We start from the raw sequence: 17,367 nt of genomic DNA, 5'->3' as shown, positions 1-17,367 counted from the left end.
GAATAATTGGGAAAAAGTGGACTTGAGCTATGCTTTGTGATAGCCAGATCAAAACCCCAGATGACACAGCGAGGCCATCATAATCCCAGAATGTAACATCATTTCCATAATTGGAAATTAATGCCTGAATCTCTAAACTTAGAAACAACAGCCCCAGGAAGTCGTTTTGCATCCAGTTTACTAGAAAGAGTCATTTTTCATGATTTCTCAGTGATCCCAGCCACTGTGACCTTTGCAAGTGTTGCATTTTTTCCTTTTTCGTCTTAAGAGATTTGCAAATGTTGACCAACAGGTGTGGACAGCAAGCCTGTGATTTCAAGGAACGTTTGTAGAAAGTTACGTGGATATGTTTTTATCAGTGCTCACTTAACATCCTGTCCCTTCTGGAAGGTGAGTCCACCCTTTTCCTGGTATCTGGCAGTCAGCTTCTGGAGAAAGTAGGCATACTATTTGCTTGTATTGAAATACATTCCACATGCCTCTCAACTCATTGCTAGAGGAGACATTTGTGTTTTGATATGTTTATGGAGTTATAGCCTATTTATTCCAGTCAATTCCTGGGCTCCCCAGGTTAAACATTTTTGTATCAGGTAGAATGACCTTCTAGAGTCTTCCCTCTGTCCTTCCTTTTCAGTTGCTACCAGTACATAAACATTTATGTCCTAGACATTATTATGTCCAAACATTTGTAAACATTATTGTGAGGGTGTGAATGCTTTAACCTGTGCATCTAAGAGGAAGGGCAGAATTATCCATGTCCATGTGATCAGAGCAAGTTCATGCCCTTACTTGGGAATTTGCAGAAACGTTTGCCTTTTAGTACATTAGATCTGCAGCTACATTGCTTGTCTCCGTGTCTTTAGATTTTACAAAAGGGAACTGGAAGCCAGCAAGTCGTATTAGGAGCCCATTCAGAAAATGAACAAAAAAGCAAATGAAAACAACCCAGAATGAAGTGGTGTATTTTTCACTTTGTGTTTTGTAGGCGTAAGTCCCTTCTTTATAATTGGCAATTTTTTCTGAGAGGTGGTGGATTTTCACCTCCGAGGCAAACAATACCATGACAAGACAGCCACAGGAGCCTGCAAGAGAGGGGGACAGATAATCACTGATTGGAAGGCACAGGGATGGGGGTCAGTGTGCACACAAGAACACATCTTTACTATCACGCTCATTTGCATCCCTCTGCAAAAATAGATCGCATCAAATTCATTGTCTTGAGCCTGCTTTTCCAACTGATGGTTGGACTTTGCTTGGACTGTGCACACAGCAGAGGGGCAGGGTGGGGGTGGGGGAGAAGGGCAGCATCAAAGTCATCTTGCAAAGACTGGGAGATGTTCCTCTTTGCTTGATGAGAAGGTGAACTTCTGGGAACCTTACAGGCAAAATGGTGGAATCAGGCTACAAATGTGACTTCAGGAGAGGCAGACACATACTCACCCGCACATCACAGCTGAGAATAAATGGCAGCTCTCAGGAGAAGGGCCCCAGGGCTGCCAGCAGAAGGGTTTCCATGTCTCTCCCAGAACCCTCGTAATTACTCGGGGGTTTCTCTGAGCAAAAGGAGCCATGATGAGATGCTTAAGCTGCCAGTACCTGTTCTCCTGCTTTGTAATGGAACTTAGGCTTTTTAGTCTGGACCTGTAAGTGGCTGTCTCCACTAAAGGTTATGCGCCATGGCCGAGGTCAGCTGGGATGTAAGAGTGTCCTTGAAATACACTAAGTCCTCACTGGAGTTCATCGATAGCTGCCTGGTAATTGGGACTTTCAGCAAAATAGCATAATGAAAGCGGGTCCTCTGACAATGTCTTTCCCTTCACCATCAGCCTGCTTTTAATTATTCATGTCAACATAACAACAAAACCTGGTTAAAAAAAAGGTTATGTTGTTTGAGGGTCTAATGTTTATGTGTGCTAGTGGCCTGCCTTTATTCTCTCCTTCTCTTTGCTGTAACTGAATTATAGATGCAATGGCTGGCATCCAGCAGACCTTTTGAACCAGGTGGCCTCACATGCTATCAAAAAGTAAGAAAGGAGGGATAGGGATCCCAGACACTCAGAACCACTATCCCAGACCTGAACCTCTAGGTTTTTCTATGAGAGTAAAATAAACATCTGTTAATGCACCATTAGTATTATTGCCCCTGGCCTGTCACTCTCCAGTGGCTAAGTTAACCTTAACGGTGGAGCTTTGGTCTGAGTTCCCAGGAGAGGTATACTCACTGCTGACATACCTGGAATCTTTCCTGAAATGGTCCTCTCCACTGAAAATGGTGATCCTGGGGTGGGTGGGTGGCACAGGAGAGCAAATGTGTGGCAGGAGAGGTGGGGGGTGGGGGCAGGCACACAGGGGTGAGCACAACTCTAAGGGTTTTCACAGCAAGGCTGATGTCCCATAGTGTGTGTGTGTGTGTGGGGGGGGGTTTTCAGTCCATTAATAGATGAGATCAGGTGTGTTTAGGGTGGTATGGCCATAGACCATTAATAGAAGTCTTATGAAATACTTTCCTGACTTAGGTCAAGTCAGTCTGTGCTTCTGTCCTAATTCTTCCCCCTGACTATGTGATACTAGGCCAATTTTTAATCTCCATGCCTCAGTTTCCTTTTCCTTGTAATCTGGCTAATAGCTGGCAAGATAGCTCACCTAGGAGGGTGCCTGCTTTATCCTATGCATGACCTCAGTTTGAGCCTGGTTCCCATCACACTGGGAGAAGTCTCAGTGCTGTGGTCTTTCCCTTCTTCTACTTTAGAACCTCACCTGGGACTGGCCCCGGTCGTTTGATCATGATTAAAGTACACCTCTGTACATAATTAAATGGTATGATTTCCTTGAACCTTCCCACTGGCCTCAGAACAAGAGTAGAGAAGACGCCTTTGTAAAATTGGCCTACTTTTGTATTCTGAGCTTAAAACCAGAGCTCTCCCCTTGGTAAAACTACATTATTCCTTTATTGTGAGATCGAACAAAAACCCTGAAATGCTATTCCCGCAATGCTGTTTGCTCTTTATCTTTTCTTTGAAAATTGTGGAGAAGATGCCACTGCTTTCACCATAAGATCTTTCTTTGTGGGAGGTGATGGTGAGTTTCAGGAGTGAAAGGCTTTGTTTCCTTAGTGTTTGAAAGGAAAATTCCAGCTTGGTTTCCTTTTCAACTTGTTAAATACTTTAAAGGTATGCCTTTGTTAAGGAGAGAGCGTGGTAGTGAGCCTTCATTCCAAATTTCTGAAGTAAAACATTCTTTGAGGGTATCCTAGGACTCGCAGCCTCTATGTTGTAGCAAATGTTTGGCATGTTCTAGCTCTGGAGACGGTTCATACAGGCTGGGAGTTAGAAGAACGGCCTTCAAGTCCAATCTGGATTCTGAACTTGACCGTGAGGTCCACTCTACCATTGCAGTGAGAGTACCGAAGCCAGGCTGAGTTTTTGCTAGCCCTTTGTTACCAGAGAGATGTGGAGTGGAACAGCTCAGCTGGAATTTAGGATTTATTTGGCTTCTTTCTGTTGATGGCTCTAAAAGAGACACAGGAATGTATGTATCCAAGGAGACAGAGGAAGAGGCTCTTTGTGGTCTGCCTGCCATGGTCATCGGGAAAGGAGTGGAAACAGGACCCAGCACTCACCTAGGATGACCCTAGGCTCCAATCTGGGCTTCATGCCATGGCTCTCACATTCATTTTAATTTTTTTCAGTAAACAAAATAGTAATACCCAGCACCCCTCCTCAACCCCCCCTCTATTTTTCTCTCACTCCCACCTTCTTCTCTCCTGGTGACCTCAGTTGACAGTTTTCATCAACTCGTTTTTGTTCTGCCTTGTCCACCCACCAGTCTTATTTCCTTGTGTGGCACACACAGGCGACTTCACCCAGTCAGTATCTTGTCTGTCTCCTTCTGAGTTATTTCGCTTTGTATAATCCCCTCAAGTTCTTTCTGTTGACTGAAAATGGCAAAGTTGCATATTTTTACAAGGTGAATAGTAGCCCATTGCATGCATAGACCTGCTGGGTCTTCTTTATCTAGTCATCTGTTGATAGACTCTCTGGTTATCTCCATATATTAGCAGTTGTAAAACAAAGCCAAATGCTATGATAGCAGTTGAGGAAATAGCTCAGCTGGTAGGGCATAGGACTTGCATGCCTAAGGCTTCTGGCTCTCATTTCAGCACCGTATGTGCCAGGGTGGCGTAGTTGCTGTCTTTCTCCTATTCTCATGTGAACTGGACCCCAAGGTTTGGGATTTCCTCCCCACACCAGCCTCAGCCATCTTCAGTATACCCCTTCCCTGGATCACTCCTGGCAATCTTTTTTTTCTCTTTGATTGAGGGTGAGAGGTGGAGAGGAAAAGAGAGAAAGAAGGAGAGACACCTATAGCACTGACCTGTTTTTCCTCAAGTTTCCCTCCCGCAGGTAGAAGTGTGTGTGTGTGTGTGGGGGGGTCTTTGTGCACAGTAATGTGGGCATTCTACCAGGTGTGCCACCACATGGACCCAGGTTTTCTCACACTTGTTATGATGGGATGATAAAGTGTCTCAGGCTCATAAAAGATGACACAGCATGGCTGTGTCTCAAGAGCTTCGGAGAGACCCTTGTAAAGTTTCTGGAATGTACTATAACTCAGCAAATGTTTGTGTGAAGTGAATGAACAAGTGACCAGGGATGGTCTGGCGGTGGCACAATGGGTTGAGCGCACATAGAGTGAAACACAAGGACCCGCGCAAAGATCCTGGTTCGAGCCTCCAGCTCCCCGCCTGCAGGGGGAGAGCTTTACATGTGGTGAAGCAGACCTGGTTTGAGCCTCCAGCTCCCCGCCTGCAGGGGGAGAGCTTTACATGTGGTGAAGCAGACCTGGTTCGAGCCTCCAGCTCCCCGCCTGCAGGGGGAGAGCTTTACATGTGGTGAAGCAGACCTGCAGGAGTCTTTCTGTCTCTCTCCCTCTCTATCTCCCCAGCCCCTCTCAGTCTCTTTCTGTCCTAGCCAATAAAAATGAAAAACGGCTGGCAGGAGCAGTAGATTCATAGTGCCAGCACTGAGCCCCATCAAAAACCTGGAAGCAAAAAACAAAAACAAAACAAAAAACAGGTCTGAGGGGTGGGGGAGGGAGGGTATAGCTCTTATTTTTCCTCTGACAGACAAGAATGGAGAAGAGTGAATAATATTTGCTAAAGTCTGCTTCCTAGAATGAGTACCCCCTCCATTATATTTTTTCAGTGTTTAGACAGGTGCTATGCGGACCTTCAGACTCTTGCCTGTGGTCTCACAAATGTTGGGATTAGCCTTCAGGAACCCGCCCTTTCTGGGTTTTCTACAGACATCAAGAGCTGGAATTCTGGGGGACCCTTGGGAGAGCCCCTCCCCCTGTCTGTCCCTCTGCTTAGCTCCACTACTTCCACACAGAACAGGCTGAGTGCTGCAGGACTTCCGGATCCTGTTGCAAAGCCTCGGATGTAACCAGCCACAGGCCCTGGGGTCTGCCACCATAGTCTCTCTTCCTCAAAGACCTACAGCCATGATCCTCTCATGACATCAAGACTTCGCTTTCCCCCACATCTAGCTGGTAAAGTGTTTTTTTTTTAAATTTTTTATTTCAGTGACTTTGATCACTGAGTTAATTTCTGACTGAATAGCAGAGCTGAGTTACAGGGTTGTCACACCATGAATTATCAGTCAATTATGAAACGTTTATAATGGGTGTGACACAGCAAGCTCCCGACTCCTCTGGCAGCAGCCGGGATGGGGGTGGGAGTGTCTCCAGCCCTGACAATATGTGGTAGTGGGATTAAAGTCACAGCCTCTTGCCGCCCCCCCCCCCCCATCTGACTCCTGCAGGTTCTGTGGATGAGAACTTCCTGCCAGGATCTGCTGGGGTCCAGGGTACCGTGATTTCTCTAGAAATGTGTCCTCAAAGGGAGAAAAATAAATCTGAAACCTTCTTCTCCCATCACTAAGATTTTATTTGGGCAACTAATCGGTGAGAATTCCAATTATATTGAAGGGAATGACCAACATTTCCAGAGAGCTGACATGTCATCTTTTACACTCCCTTTGAGATGACAAATATTAGAGACTTTCCATTTCCTCTGCAGAATGACAGATTGATCATTTCCTTCCTTAAGGAGTCCTGAGAGGTGATAAATGAGAGTGGGGAAGCAGTGACATTGCAGGTGCGGGTGCTAATTTTCTGTCAAATTATGCAGTTGCACTAAAAGTCAGGTATTAAGGGTGAGGTTGCCGACAGAGATGTTTTCTGCCTCCACACAGCTCACCAACCAAAGACGACCTAGAACATGGGGCAGCAAGGCAAATAAGACCTCAGGTAGATGGTGTAGCGGTGACAGAGGGCAGAGTGCTACCAGGTGGTTCTAAAAGGGGGTGAGTGAAGGAACACTACCTACTGGCTAGATCCAGCCTTTTCTCTGCATCTTCTGTGGTAGAGAGTTGAAGACCGACTGCCCAGCTGCAGTTTTGAGAAGGATGTCTTCAGCCGAAAACTAAGTCTAGACACACACTTTCCCCCCCCCCCTTTATTTCTAATTTGATCTGATTTCAGAAAAGGAGAAAGTCATTTGTTACCGGGGCAGATAGAGCTGCTTGTTTCATTTGGCAGATTTTCCCCGGGCACTGACTGCATGGTTGGGGCAGGAGAGTACTGTGTGGAGCAGAGTGGAGAAGGGTCCTTGCTGGGGTGGGGGAATGGGGACACAGGAGCTAAGGAGGAGGCAGTACGGTGCATTGGAACATGCGAAGGAGAGACAAGGAGGGGAGATGACAGTCAAGGAGAGCCCCAGAGTGGACATGTCAGTGTCTCTTGAAGGACGTCAGGGAGAAGGGGGTTATTGTGGAGGAGTTGTTCACAAGGCTGAGACAAGGGTTTGTGTGGAGCAAGGAAAAGACCAAGGCAGAAATGAGCAGAAGGTGAGCCCTGTGTGTGTGATCATGCACATGTAAGCATGTGTACATGTATGTGAACATATGTGTGTACCCACGAGTGCATGCATCTATGTGAATGCACATTTGGGTTTGTGTGCATGCAAGGACAGATGTGCACATGCATGTGTGTGTGTGAGTGAGTGTGTGTGTTTCTGGGGTAGACATATCAAGTGGGGCTTGGAGTGTACTGCAAGCTCTTGGGTTTCGACTCTGGATGAGACAGAAGGGAAGACACATGTACAGCTCTGAACAAGACTGGAGTCTCTTGGGAACTGCGATTGAACCAGATCAAGTGTGTCTTTGCACAAAGTCACGGGTGGACAAAATTAGCCACTTGTGTGACCTGGAGCACAACCCTCTCTCTGTATCACTCTTGAGCCATCTCCTATCCCTTCCCCGCCTCCTCAACCTACTTCCCCGACAAAAATCTTTATCCTTGCCATCACAGACGGACTAATATTCTTTTCCTTCTGTGACTTCCTTTCTGAAGCCTGTGCCGAGAAACTGGTAGACTTGTTTTCATTTTTGCTGACTTTTCCTACCACCCCTCTGTTGACATCTCTTGCCTTGGTCAGTTTGAACCTGGGCATCCCTGTATCCCTCAGACTCCTAACAACAGCTCCTCCATAAGGATCAAAGTATGAACGGGATGCAGGTTGCTTTTTCACCACCAGTTGCTGGATAAATGCTCTAGATGTACTCCAGAGGCCAGAGTATCAGCAATCAGGAAGCTGTGTATAAGAGGAGCAATCTTCAGGTTTTTTGTACTGATATTTATTTTCTTGTCTTTGTGATTCACGTATGACTGTGCTTATTTATGCTCCACACCATGATGGGAATTAGCATAACTAACTAGACCCATATTAAGAGCATCTCCCATTAAAGAAAGTCAGTCACTTGATTGCCTTATTTGGCCCAACTTGAACATGATGGCATATACAAAACAACACATAATAAATGCAGTCTGCAAGAAGTCCACATTTGGGTGGTTTTCATCACCACCAAAAACATCTAAGGAAATAACATGGCATAGCATTCTCAGAGAGTAGAGTGGTCACAGAACTAGGATGTTCTGCCATCCACTGATGGCAAGCAACTCATTTAACTGCCCTCCTCTTTATGCCAACCAGGGCAAGACTCTACTGCCACCTGAGAAACTTCTAGAATTATATATATAAAATATATATTACAGTGGTCTGGGAGGTGGCACAGTGATAAGGCTTTGGACTCTCAAGCATGAGGTCCCGAGTTTGATCCCCAGCAGCACATGTGCCAGAGTGATGTCTGGTTCTTTCTCTCTCCTCCTCTCTCATAAATAAATAAAATCTTTAAAAAGATAAATTTTAAAAAGGCATATTACACACACACACACACATTCTTTTATTTATTTTTTTTAATTTGCCTCCAGGGTTATTGATGAGGCTTGGTGCCTGCAGTGGATGAATCCACTGCTACTGGAGGCTATTTTTTCCCTTGTTGTTTATAATTGTTGTTGTTATTATTGTTATTGTTGTTGGGTAGGACAGAGAGAAATCGAGAAAGGAGGGAAGACAGAGAGGGGGAGAGAAAGATAGACACCTGCAGACCTGCTTCACCTCTTGTAAAGCGATACCCCCTGCAGGTGGTGAGCCTGGGGGGCGTTCAAACTGGGATCCTTACGCTGGTCCTTGTGCTTTGCACCATGTGTGCTTAACCCGCTGCACTTACCACCTGGTCCCACACACACATACGTTCTAAAGTGACTCCCGTGGGGGTCTCTACTCAGTCCTCTCTTTTTTGGCTCTTTCCTTGCTTCACTTGAGTTTATCCCTGTCCTACTAAATCAAGCTTCAGGGGAATGTGCTTTACACTGTTTTTCTCATTCCACCTCTCCCTCGGTTCATTCTGGCAGGTGGCCTCCTTCTCATAACGTCCACTATGGAGCCATGCTCTTGAGTCACCCCATTATGGAGGTCTCCATCCAGGACCCTCTGGCCTCCTGGTTTTCCTTCCTCCTCTCTAGACACACCTACACAGTGTCCTTTGCAGCTCTGCCTCCTCCTCAACCCCCACATTCACTGATGGTGTTCTTCAGGGACTGGTCTTAGGCCAGATTTTTTTCTCCATCTGTATTCTTTCTCTGGATGATCTCATCCATTTTCATTGCTTTAATGAACTCCTAAATTTATGTCTTTCATCTAGGCCTCTTCTCTGCACTTCTCCAGACTCATATATCCAGCTGTCTGCTTGACGTCTCCACTTGGACATCCCAGAGGCTTTCAAACTTGACGTGCCCCAAATAGAACACTTGGTTTCCAGTGCCAAGATCCTCTCCCCACCCTACCTCCCACCCCTGCCCCCACCACCACTTTCCCCCTAAACTCTAAGCCTATTCTTTCTAGTGTCTTAATTCATCTTGGTTAATGCCACCACCGTCTACTAATGGCCTAGACCTCCTGTAGAATATTTTGGATCTACTTTCAAAATGACATTGGAATCCATTCATCTCTCTCTGTCTTCAGTGCAACTCCCCAGTTTTTCACCAGGTATTTCTTAGGACAAAAACCCGCTACCAGGCATCTTTTTAAAAAGAGCCTTTTTAAAAAGCTTTTCATCTCAATTTGAATACATTCTAAAAGATTTATGGGAGGACCAGCATGCATGGGCATCAGCCACTCTGAGTTTTACTTGGCCCCCTCCTTCCTCTTTCCTTGGAGTCCTCAAGAATCCTTCTTCTCTTCTGGGGAGATCTCTGAGGGTCTTCAGCTCCTGGTTACCTTTAGCATTCAGCTCCTTGAGTGGCCTTCCACTGCCACAACATCAAATGCCCTCCTCCCTTCCTCTTCTTCTCTATCATAGAAGCCTATGCCCCCAACCCCCTTTGGGTGTGCTGTGTGTCCTTTCATAATCTCCACACTTTTTTATCTGATCCTTCCCGAGGAAAGCGGTGCTTTGTGCCTGCCGCATTGTACTGGCACATAGGGTACCGGGGTTTGCTGAGCTGTGGCGTGTTCCCATATCAGGGATTCTAGCCTCATTAGAATTCATCTGAGAGACAGCTCAGCAGGTAGGGTGCCTGCCTGCATGTGACCCAGATTCAAGCCCCAGCATCACACAGGACATACGGTGGTTGCAGAGGATGCCGGTGTCCAGTCCCCATGCCCCTGAGATTCCACTTTAATTAGTGTGGAATAAGCTGAGTCAACTGCATTTTTGGGAAGTTCTTTAGGTGAGGGGCCTGGCTGTGGTGCACCTGGCAGAGCACACACGTTACCATGTGCAAGGACCTGGGTTCAATCCCCTGAGCCCTACTGACAAGGGGAGAACTTCATGAGTGGTGGGGCAGTGCTACAAGCGTCTTTCCTTCCCTCCTCCCATACACACACTTTCACTCTCTTCCCCCCCCCCCATCTCTCTCCCTCTCTCCTCCTTCTCCTCTCGCTATCTCTATAAAAGAAAAAGGGAAACTTTTTTTGGGGGGACACTGACAGCAGTGGAGTTGTTTAGGTACCAAGTCCCAGCATAATTCTGGTGGCAAAAAAAGAAAGACAAGGGTAGGGGGAGAGAGACAGTGAAAGAGAGAAGAGGAGAGGGCAAAGGAGAGGAGGGGGAGGGGAGGGAGGAGGGGAAGGAAAGGAGGAGAAAGGAGGAGAGGAGAGGGGTAGGAAGGAGAGGAGAGGAAAGGAGAAGAGAGGGGAGGGGAGAGGGGAGGGGAGGGGAGGGGAGGGGAGGGGAGAGGAGAGGAGAGGAGAGGAGAGGAGAGGAGAGGAGAGGAGAGGAGAGGAGAGGAGAGGAGAGGAAAGGAAAGGAAAGGAAAGGAAAGGAAAGGAAAGGAAAGGAAAGGAAAGGAAAGGAAAGGAAAGGAAAGGAAAGGAAAGGAAACCCTTCAGGTGACTTGAACATGCAGTCTGGGAAGAGAATCACTTCCTAGGATTAACTGTGAGGAACCATTAATCCCACCTTGGGGGCAGGTTTCTCAGACCTAATTTATATTTGACATGGGAAAGAGCAGATTCAGCAACTGACTGCATGGGCTCCAGGAGACAGTGATAAGGCTGGGAAAGTCACAGGGAAAAAGGCTGAGAAATCCGAATTCACTCCCAGGTCTCAATGGGGCTATAAGACTGAGCTGTGTGGTGCCTAGACCCGTGGTGTTGGCCAGCTGACTCACTCCATCCCCATTCCATTTTTTTTTAAAGGGTAAATTAATTATTTTATTGTTCCTTAGACTTAATGGGAGTTGAGCATATAATCTTCATATCTGGTGTTTATTTTTTGTAGATAAAAAAATTACAGCCGATGAGATTGTTATGAGATCATGACTAGATGAATTCATTAATGGTAGCTTCAAGTTTTTCCTTATTAGTGCCAGAAAATTCACCCAGCTTTTGTCCCTTTTGAAAGAACTGGAAGGTTGGCATACATCTGACATCATACTCTGAGGCAACATCCTGACAGTGATCCACAGCTACTTCAAGGAACACCACATCCGAATACTTTTCACCAAGGGAATGAAAGAAAGGCTTGATCATTTTGCAAGGCCCATAGCATGTGACTGAGAAGTCTACTCCTACTAGTTTACCTCCTGCAGAATACAGGGCTTCCTGAAAAGCAGACTTGCTCTCGACCTGCTTCACTACCGTGGTGGCGGGGTGCACGCAGCAGGCTGAGCGCCGATGCCTCCATCCCCATTCCTACCCAGTGTGGCAGTACTGCAAGAAGCACAACTTCGTTACTGTGGTGTGGAAGGCCCGACAGACAGTTGGGAAGGCCTCTCCCCCATCCCTGTCTTTGTGCCTCAAGATGCCAGACTTTGGGTTCCATCCAAGAAGGAGGTAGACAGAAAAGGACACAGTTCTGGAATGATGTCAGCACTCGGAAAAGGAGACTGTTCAAGTCCTGGGACTGACTTTAGACAAGAGAAAGGAGATCTGAGAAGGAAGGTTTTCTGCTGAGGAAAATGACCAGACAGAGAGACAGGAGAGGGGACTTTGTGGGAGAGACCTCCCTGGGTGTTTCTAAGGGGCTGTGACTCACACTGGACTCAAGGATCTGGTATTATGGTCTCTGGGCCCAGAGTGTGTGCTTTGCTGGCTCACAATGAGAATGCTTGTGATAAAGGTTGGATGATTCCTAATCTGTAATTGAGCAGGAGGGAATCCATTTTCATTTTTAATTTAACAAGCCTCTCTATGACCTTCATGCTGAGCTTTTCCCATGTTATTTCTTTTTTTTTAAAAAAAATTTACTTATGTATTTATTCCCTTTTGTTACCTTTATTGTCTTATTGTTGTAGTTACTATTGTTGTTGTTATTGTTGGAGAGAAGACACAGAGAAATGGAGAAATAGAGAGAGAGGAAGACAGAGAGGGGGAGAGAAAGATAGACACCTGCAGACCTGCTTCACCGCCTCTGAAGCGACTCCCCTACAGGCAGGGAACCTGAGGCTTGAACAGGGATCCTTACGCAGGTCCTTGTGCTTTGCTGTCACCTGGGCTTAACCTGCTGCGTTACCACCGGACTCCCTCCATATTATTTCTATTTAGCTATAGTCACTTAGGAAATAAATCTTTTCACTGTGTGTGTGTCTGATAAACCTGGGGCCAGCTGCAGATGGAAAACACAGGACAGACCAGAAATGTCCTTGACAGAGGTCTCTTAGGCCCAACACAAAGACCTCCTGACGCAAGACTTGTGACATAATTAGCAAGTTGAACCCAGTGACCACAGGTGCCAGAGAGACAACCCTATCACCTTTACCAGCACACTACCTCTTTCCTAGCTCCCCACCCTCTCCTCCTTATAGAACCTTTAAGTTCTACCCTGAGAGTAAGAGGGTTTTTAGAGACTTGATTCTGCCATCTTCTCAGGTTGCTAGCACTGAAATAAACCCATTTTTCCTCCCACTAATACTTGAATATTGACTTTCAGGCAATGAAGAGCTATTCAGTAACCACCCTACTTAAACAAGGGTTTGGAGCTGGGGTCTAATGAATATTCAAGCTCCAGACATACATTTCCCAGACTCCAGGGTTTTGCAGCATTGTGGGTGAATTTCAGGGGAATGAAGGCATTCATCTGTGATTCAGGAGTGGCCAGTTACTCTCAGGTCACAAATCCTTACTTAATTTGACCCTAAAACAGGCTTCATTGCCGTAGACAGTTTTTTTCTTAATTGTGGAAAATTTTGATTTTTAAAAAATCAGGGATTTACAAAAGCAGATGACCTGGGAGCATGCAACCTTTATCTTCTGCAGGACACAGATATAAAGCTGACTCTTTTTTTTTCTCCCTCCTCCTCTCATCCACAAACCTTTACTAAGCACTCACTTTTGCAAAATTTCAAAGATAAATATGATAGAGAGCAAAAGACAGAATCTATTTGTTCCTGAATCTATTTGTGTGTCCACACTTTCTTTGCATTAAACTTGGTTGAAGACAGAGATAAGATCCAGGACTTGAATTGAATTCTGCATTCTCTGAATCATCTTGTTTTTCAAACACTGTTAGTTTGGTCCTCCCTTAGAACCGTCAAACCATTTGTCTTCTAAATGGGCTGTTCTTTGGCATTTCATTCAGAAGCAGGAGTGTTAGATGGCAGGCCCAGTTAATAAGCTCTTGCGTCTTGTCTTCAAACAGTTCTTTTCTCTGCTTTGTGCTGCTGGGTTAAGACTCCCAGGCTGCCTTTCAGCCCGGGGTCTGCTGTCCACTGGGATCTGCCAGTAGAGGGCGCCTAAGAGTCTGGGTGTGAGGAGGAGGGTCTGCCTGTCTTCATTCTGCCCCTGGCAATTTTGATTTCCCTCTCCCTCTCCTTCTCTTCCTGTCCACACCCTGCATTATTATTTTGCTCTTTGCCCAGGTTGCAAAATCCTTATCTTTTGGACATTCTATCACATAGCTCTCGGATTCCTGTCCTGCTGTTCTTATTCCACCCCCTTTGAATCCTGATTTCTCTAACCTGTGCTAAGTGATGAAACTAACATCTCCTTCTGGCTTTCAAGTCTGCAGATAAATATTGAATTGTTTACTGTGTGCAGAGCCACATTCTGGACTCTTTGGCAGAGATACAAAAAATGAGAAAGAGTTAGATACTGTCTGCCCTCCAAGGGCTCGCTTCTATACATTGGAATCTGTAATTTGCTTGCGGGAGATAGGGAGAAAATCTTCGCAGAACCCAACTGGGAAGAGACCTACATTGGTTGGATGAATCATTTGATTAGAAAGATGTGGATGGGTAAGACCCCAAGATGTGTATCTTAGATAATCATAGGGAGAAGTCTTCTAAGAGAGAGCATGGTTAATTAGGAGACTTTGTTTCCTAAAGTGGAAGCAGTGCAGGGCTGTGGATGGAGTTGGATTGTGTGTGGGAGAAGATAGATAGGGTCAAATGAAGGCCTGAGGACTGATGGCTCCTTCTTCAGGGGAGAATAAAACAATCTAATAGATATTGCCAATGCCTTGTTAGCTGGTATAAGTTGTAATCTTTCTGTAATTGTGAAACTTTTTATAAAATAACTTGCTTCCTGGAGAATGTGACAAAGATAGGAGTCTTTTTTTTTTTTTTTTTTTTTTTTGCAAAATGAGAGTAGAGAGAAATCAGAATCCTAGGAGTTAATGGTATTCTTTCTTTCTTTTTCTTTCTTTCCCTTTCTTTCTTTCTTTCTTTCTTTCTTTCCTGCTTCTTTCTTTTGGTGAATATACTCCAAGCACCCTGTGGCACTGACTAAATTTGACATTCTTTCCAATCAGTCTTTGTTGAGTAGGACTTGTTTATCGATGAATGAATTTCTAGGTTGAGAGTTTTCTTTGGCTGGATGCACTTAGCATTGCACAAGATACCTTCAGGCCTGATTATGCCAGTGCATATGTGATAGAATGCTATCCCTTTACTCTGTGGGAATGATTTTAATTTTTGTTTTTCTGATTATGAATAAGTGAATGCATGTTATTGGATATTTGGAGATAATGCAAACTATGAGAAAATATAATAATCACGATAACCCCACCATTATAACCACTATCAACAGAATAAACTCTCTCTAAATTCACCCTGTGGGCACATGTATGGAGACTGTGTTACCCCTGTAGGACACATTCTCATTCAGTTAGTAAAAGATAGACCACAGCACCTTTCCTGTGATGCTGGGGCTTGCTGCATGTACAGCAATGCAGGCACCCTACCAGGTGAGCTGTCTTTCTGACCCACAATCTATATTTCTATATATTCTCTATTTGTATACATATCGTCACATTAGGTTCATGCTTATAAAATTTTAGATACTGCCCACTTAAGCCCACTGTGTAATGGAATCACTTGTCTTTGTGACTAAAAAATATAATTTAGAAAGGGGGAGATGACCCAGCAGCAGGGTGTATGCCTTGTGTGCATGAGACTCGGGGCACTTGATCTCCAGCACTATGTGAAGGCATCAGAGACAGAACTCGTGGCATTCTGTGGATGGTGGAGTGGTGTGTTACAGACTCTTCATCGTCATAAAATAGAATAAAATAGGGGGTCGGGCAGTAGCACAGCAGGTTAAGCGCATGTGGTGTAAAGCGCAAGGACCCTTGTGAGAATCCTGGCTAGAGCCTCCGGCTCCCCACCTGTGGGGGGGAGGGTCACTTCACAAGCAGTGAAGCAGGTCTGTAGGGGTCTATCTTTCTCTTCCCCCTTTGTCTCCCCTCCTCTCTCGATTTCTCTCTGTCCTATCCAACAACAACAACATCAATGGCAAAAATAACAAGGGCAACAAAATGGGAAAAATGGCCCCCAGGAGCAGTGGATTCGTAGTGTAGGCACCGAGCTCCAGCAATAACCCTGGAGGAAAAAAAATAGAATAAAATACAAGAAAAATTGGACCAGGAAAGTCATGGAGCACATGCATGAGACCCTGAGTTTGATCTGTAGCACTACGTTAAAAATCATATATATGTAAAACTTATTCTGAGCACCATAGATAGTCATTCAATTAGACTACATAATGTTTTTGTTTGTTTGTTTTCCCAGAGCACTACTCGACTCTGGTTTATGATGGTGCGGAGATTAAACTTGGGACCTCAGAGCCTCAGGCATGAGAATCTGTTTGCAGAACCATAATGATGCTATCTCTCCCACCCTAACTACAATGTGTATTTATTAAATTTCTTTTTTTTTGGGGGGGGCAGTTGTATTTCTCCCACTTGTTGCTGTCATATATAATGCTGCAGAGAACATCCCTGCCTGTGTGTGTTGTGTGTGTGTGTGTATGTATAACAACTTTATACATCTACATGATGTTTATGCTCTCTCTCTCTCTCTCTCTCTATATATATATATATATATCTTTCTCTCTCTTGATTAGAGCACTGCTCAGTTCTGGCTATTGGTGTTATTGGGGAAAGAATCTGCAAGTCCCGTGAGCTACTGCTGTGCTATTTCCTAGCACTGCAGTTTTATATTTGGCTAGATTTATCATTTGACAGATTGAGGGACATTCCAGGGGTAGTTCTGTACTTACCAGCAATAAAACTCAAGAGATACAGCCCCAGCGGACCATGCAATGTTTCAAAGGGCTTGCCAAATGCATTGTACATAAAGAAGGCTGTCCCCACCATGGTCAACACGACCAGGATTACGGAAAAGAGGATGACACTGACGTGGATGCTCACTGGGATGGCTTTGAGCAACTCTGGGAAAACTGAGGAGGAAAGAGAGATGAGAAGAAATGTCATAGGTGCCCTCTGCACGTGTGATTAAAAAACTAAATCCTCTTTCTTTTTTAACTTCAAAAACCACTCAAATCCTTCAGATAAATACATTATCACTTACTCATTTATAAGGGTGTTGTGAAAAGGCTTAAACATGGGATTATTTTGTAGAAATCACCAGTAAAATGAGCTAAGGACAGCCTCTGCTTCTGCCCTTAGTCACATGTAATTACTTACATAATAGGGAAGTATATGTTTTGATGACCAAACTTTTAATGACTTTTTTCTGGGTAGTCACTTTTTTTTTTTTTTGGTAATCTATTTTAACTTGTAATGACATTTTCAGTTTGAGGATATCTGAGGATATCTGGAGGAGCACAATATCAGAGACTTCTGTATTTCTTTTACTACAAGAAAAATGGTTTCTGGGCTGGGGAGATAGCATAATGGTTATGCAAAAGACTTTCTTTTATTTTTTTTTCTTGCCTCCAGGGTTATTGCTGGGGCTCGGTGCCTGCACCATGAATCCACTGCTCCTGGAGACTATTTTTCTCCTTTTGTTGCCCTTGTTGTTTTATCATTGTTGTGGTTATTAATATTGTTGTTGTTGTCATCATCGTTGCATAGGACAGAGAGAAATCGAGAGAGGAGGGGAGGCAGAGAGGGGGAGAGAAAGATAGACACCTGCAGACCTGCTTCACCACCTGTGAAGTGATTCCCCTGCAGGTGGGGAGCTGGGGGCTTGAACCGGGATCCCTACACCAGTCCTTGCACTTCG

The 17,367-nt window shown here is 45.0% G+C and overlaps 2 protein-coding genes across 2 annotated transcripts in view; both read right to left on the bottom strand.

Moving 5' to 3' along the window:
- Positions 1 to 161: 161 nt before the first annotated feature.
- CLRN1 (clarin 1) overlaps positions 162 to 17,367 on the bottom strand; it is a 37,601-nt gene continuing 20,395 nt past the window's right edge. The window contains exons 2-3 of the mRNA XM_060197522.1: positions 16,400 to 16,579; positions 162 to 1,082 (exon numbers count right to left, since the gene is read on the bottom strand). Of these exons, the coding sequence (XP_060053505.1) occupies positions 817 to 1,082; positions 16,400 to 16,579 (446 nt within the window). The 3' untranslated portion in view covers positions 162 to 816. The remainder of the gene's footprint in view (positions 1,083 to 16,399; positions 16,580 to 17,367) is intronic.
- Positions 11,089 to 12,980, bottom strand: LOC103123303 (thioredoxin-like). The gene is made up of 2 exons (XM_060196945.1): positions 12,918 to 12,980; positions 11,089 to 11,596 (listed from the first exon to the last, which is right to left on the bottom strand). The coding sequence occupies exons 1-2, from the start codon at positions 12,978 to 12,980 to the stop codon at positions 11,225 to 11,227; spliced, it is 435 nt and encodes a 144-aa protein (XP_060052928.1). The 3' UTR covers positions 11,089 to 11,224.

Source organism: Erinaceus europaeus, chromosome 9 (genome assembly GCF_950295315.1).
Source record: "Erinaceus europaeus chromosome 9, mEriEur2.1, whole genome shotgun sequence".
Lineage (NCBI taxonomy): Eukaryota > Metazoa > Chordata > Mammalia > Eulipotyphla > Erinaceidae > Erinaceus > Erinaceus europaeus.
The sequence above is the reverse complement of the archived record's forward strand: the minus strand, read 5'-3'. Positions and strand labels throughout refer to the sequence as shown.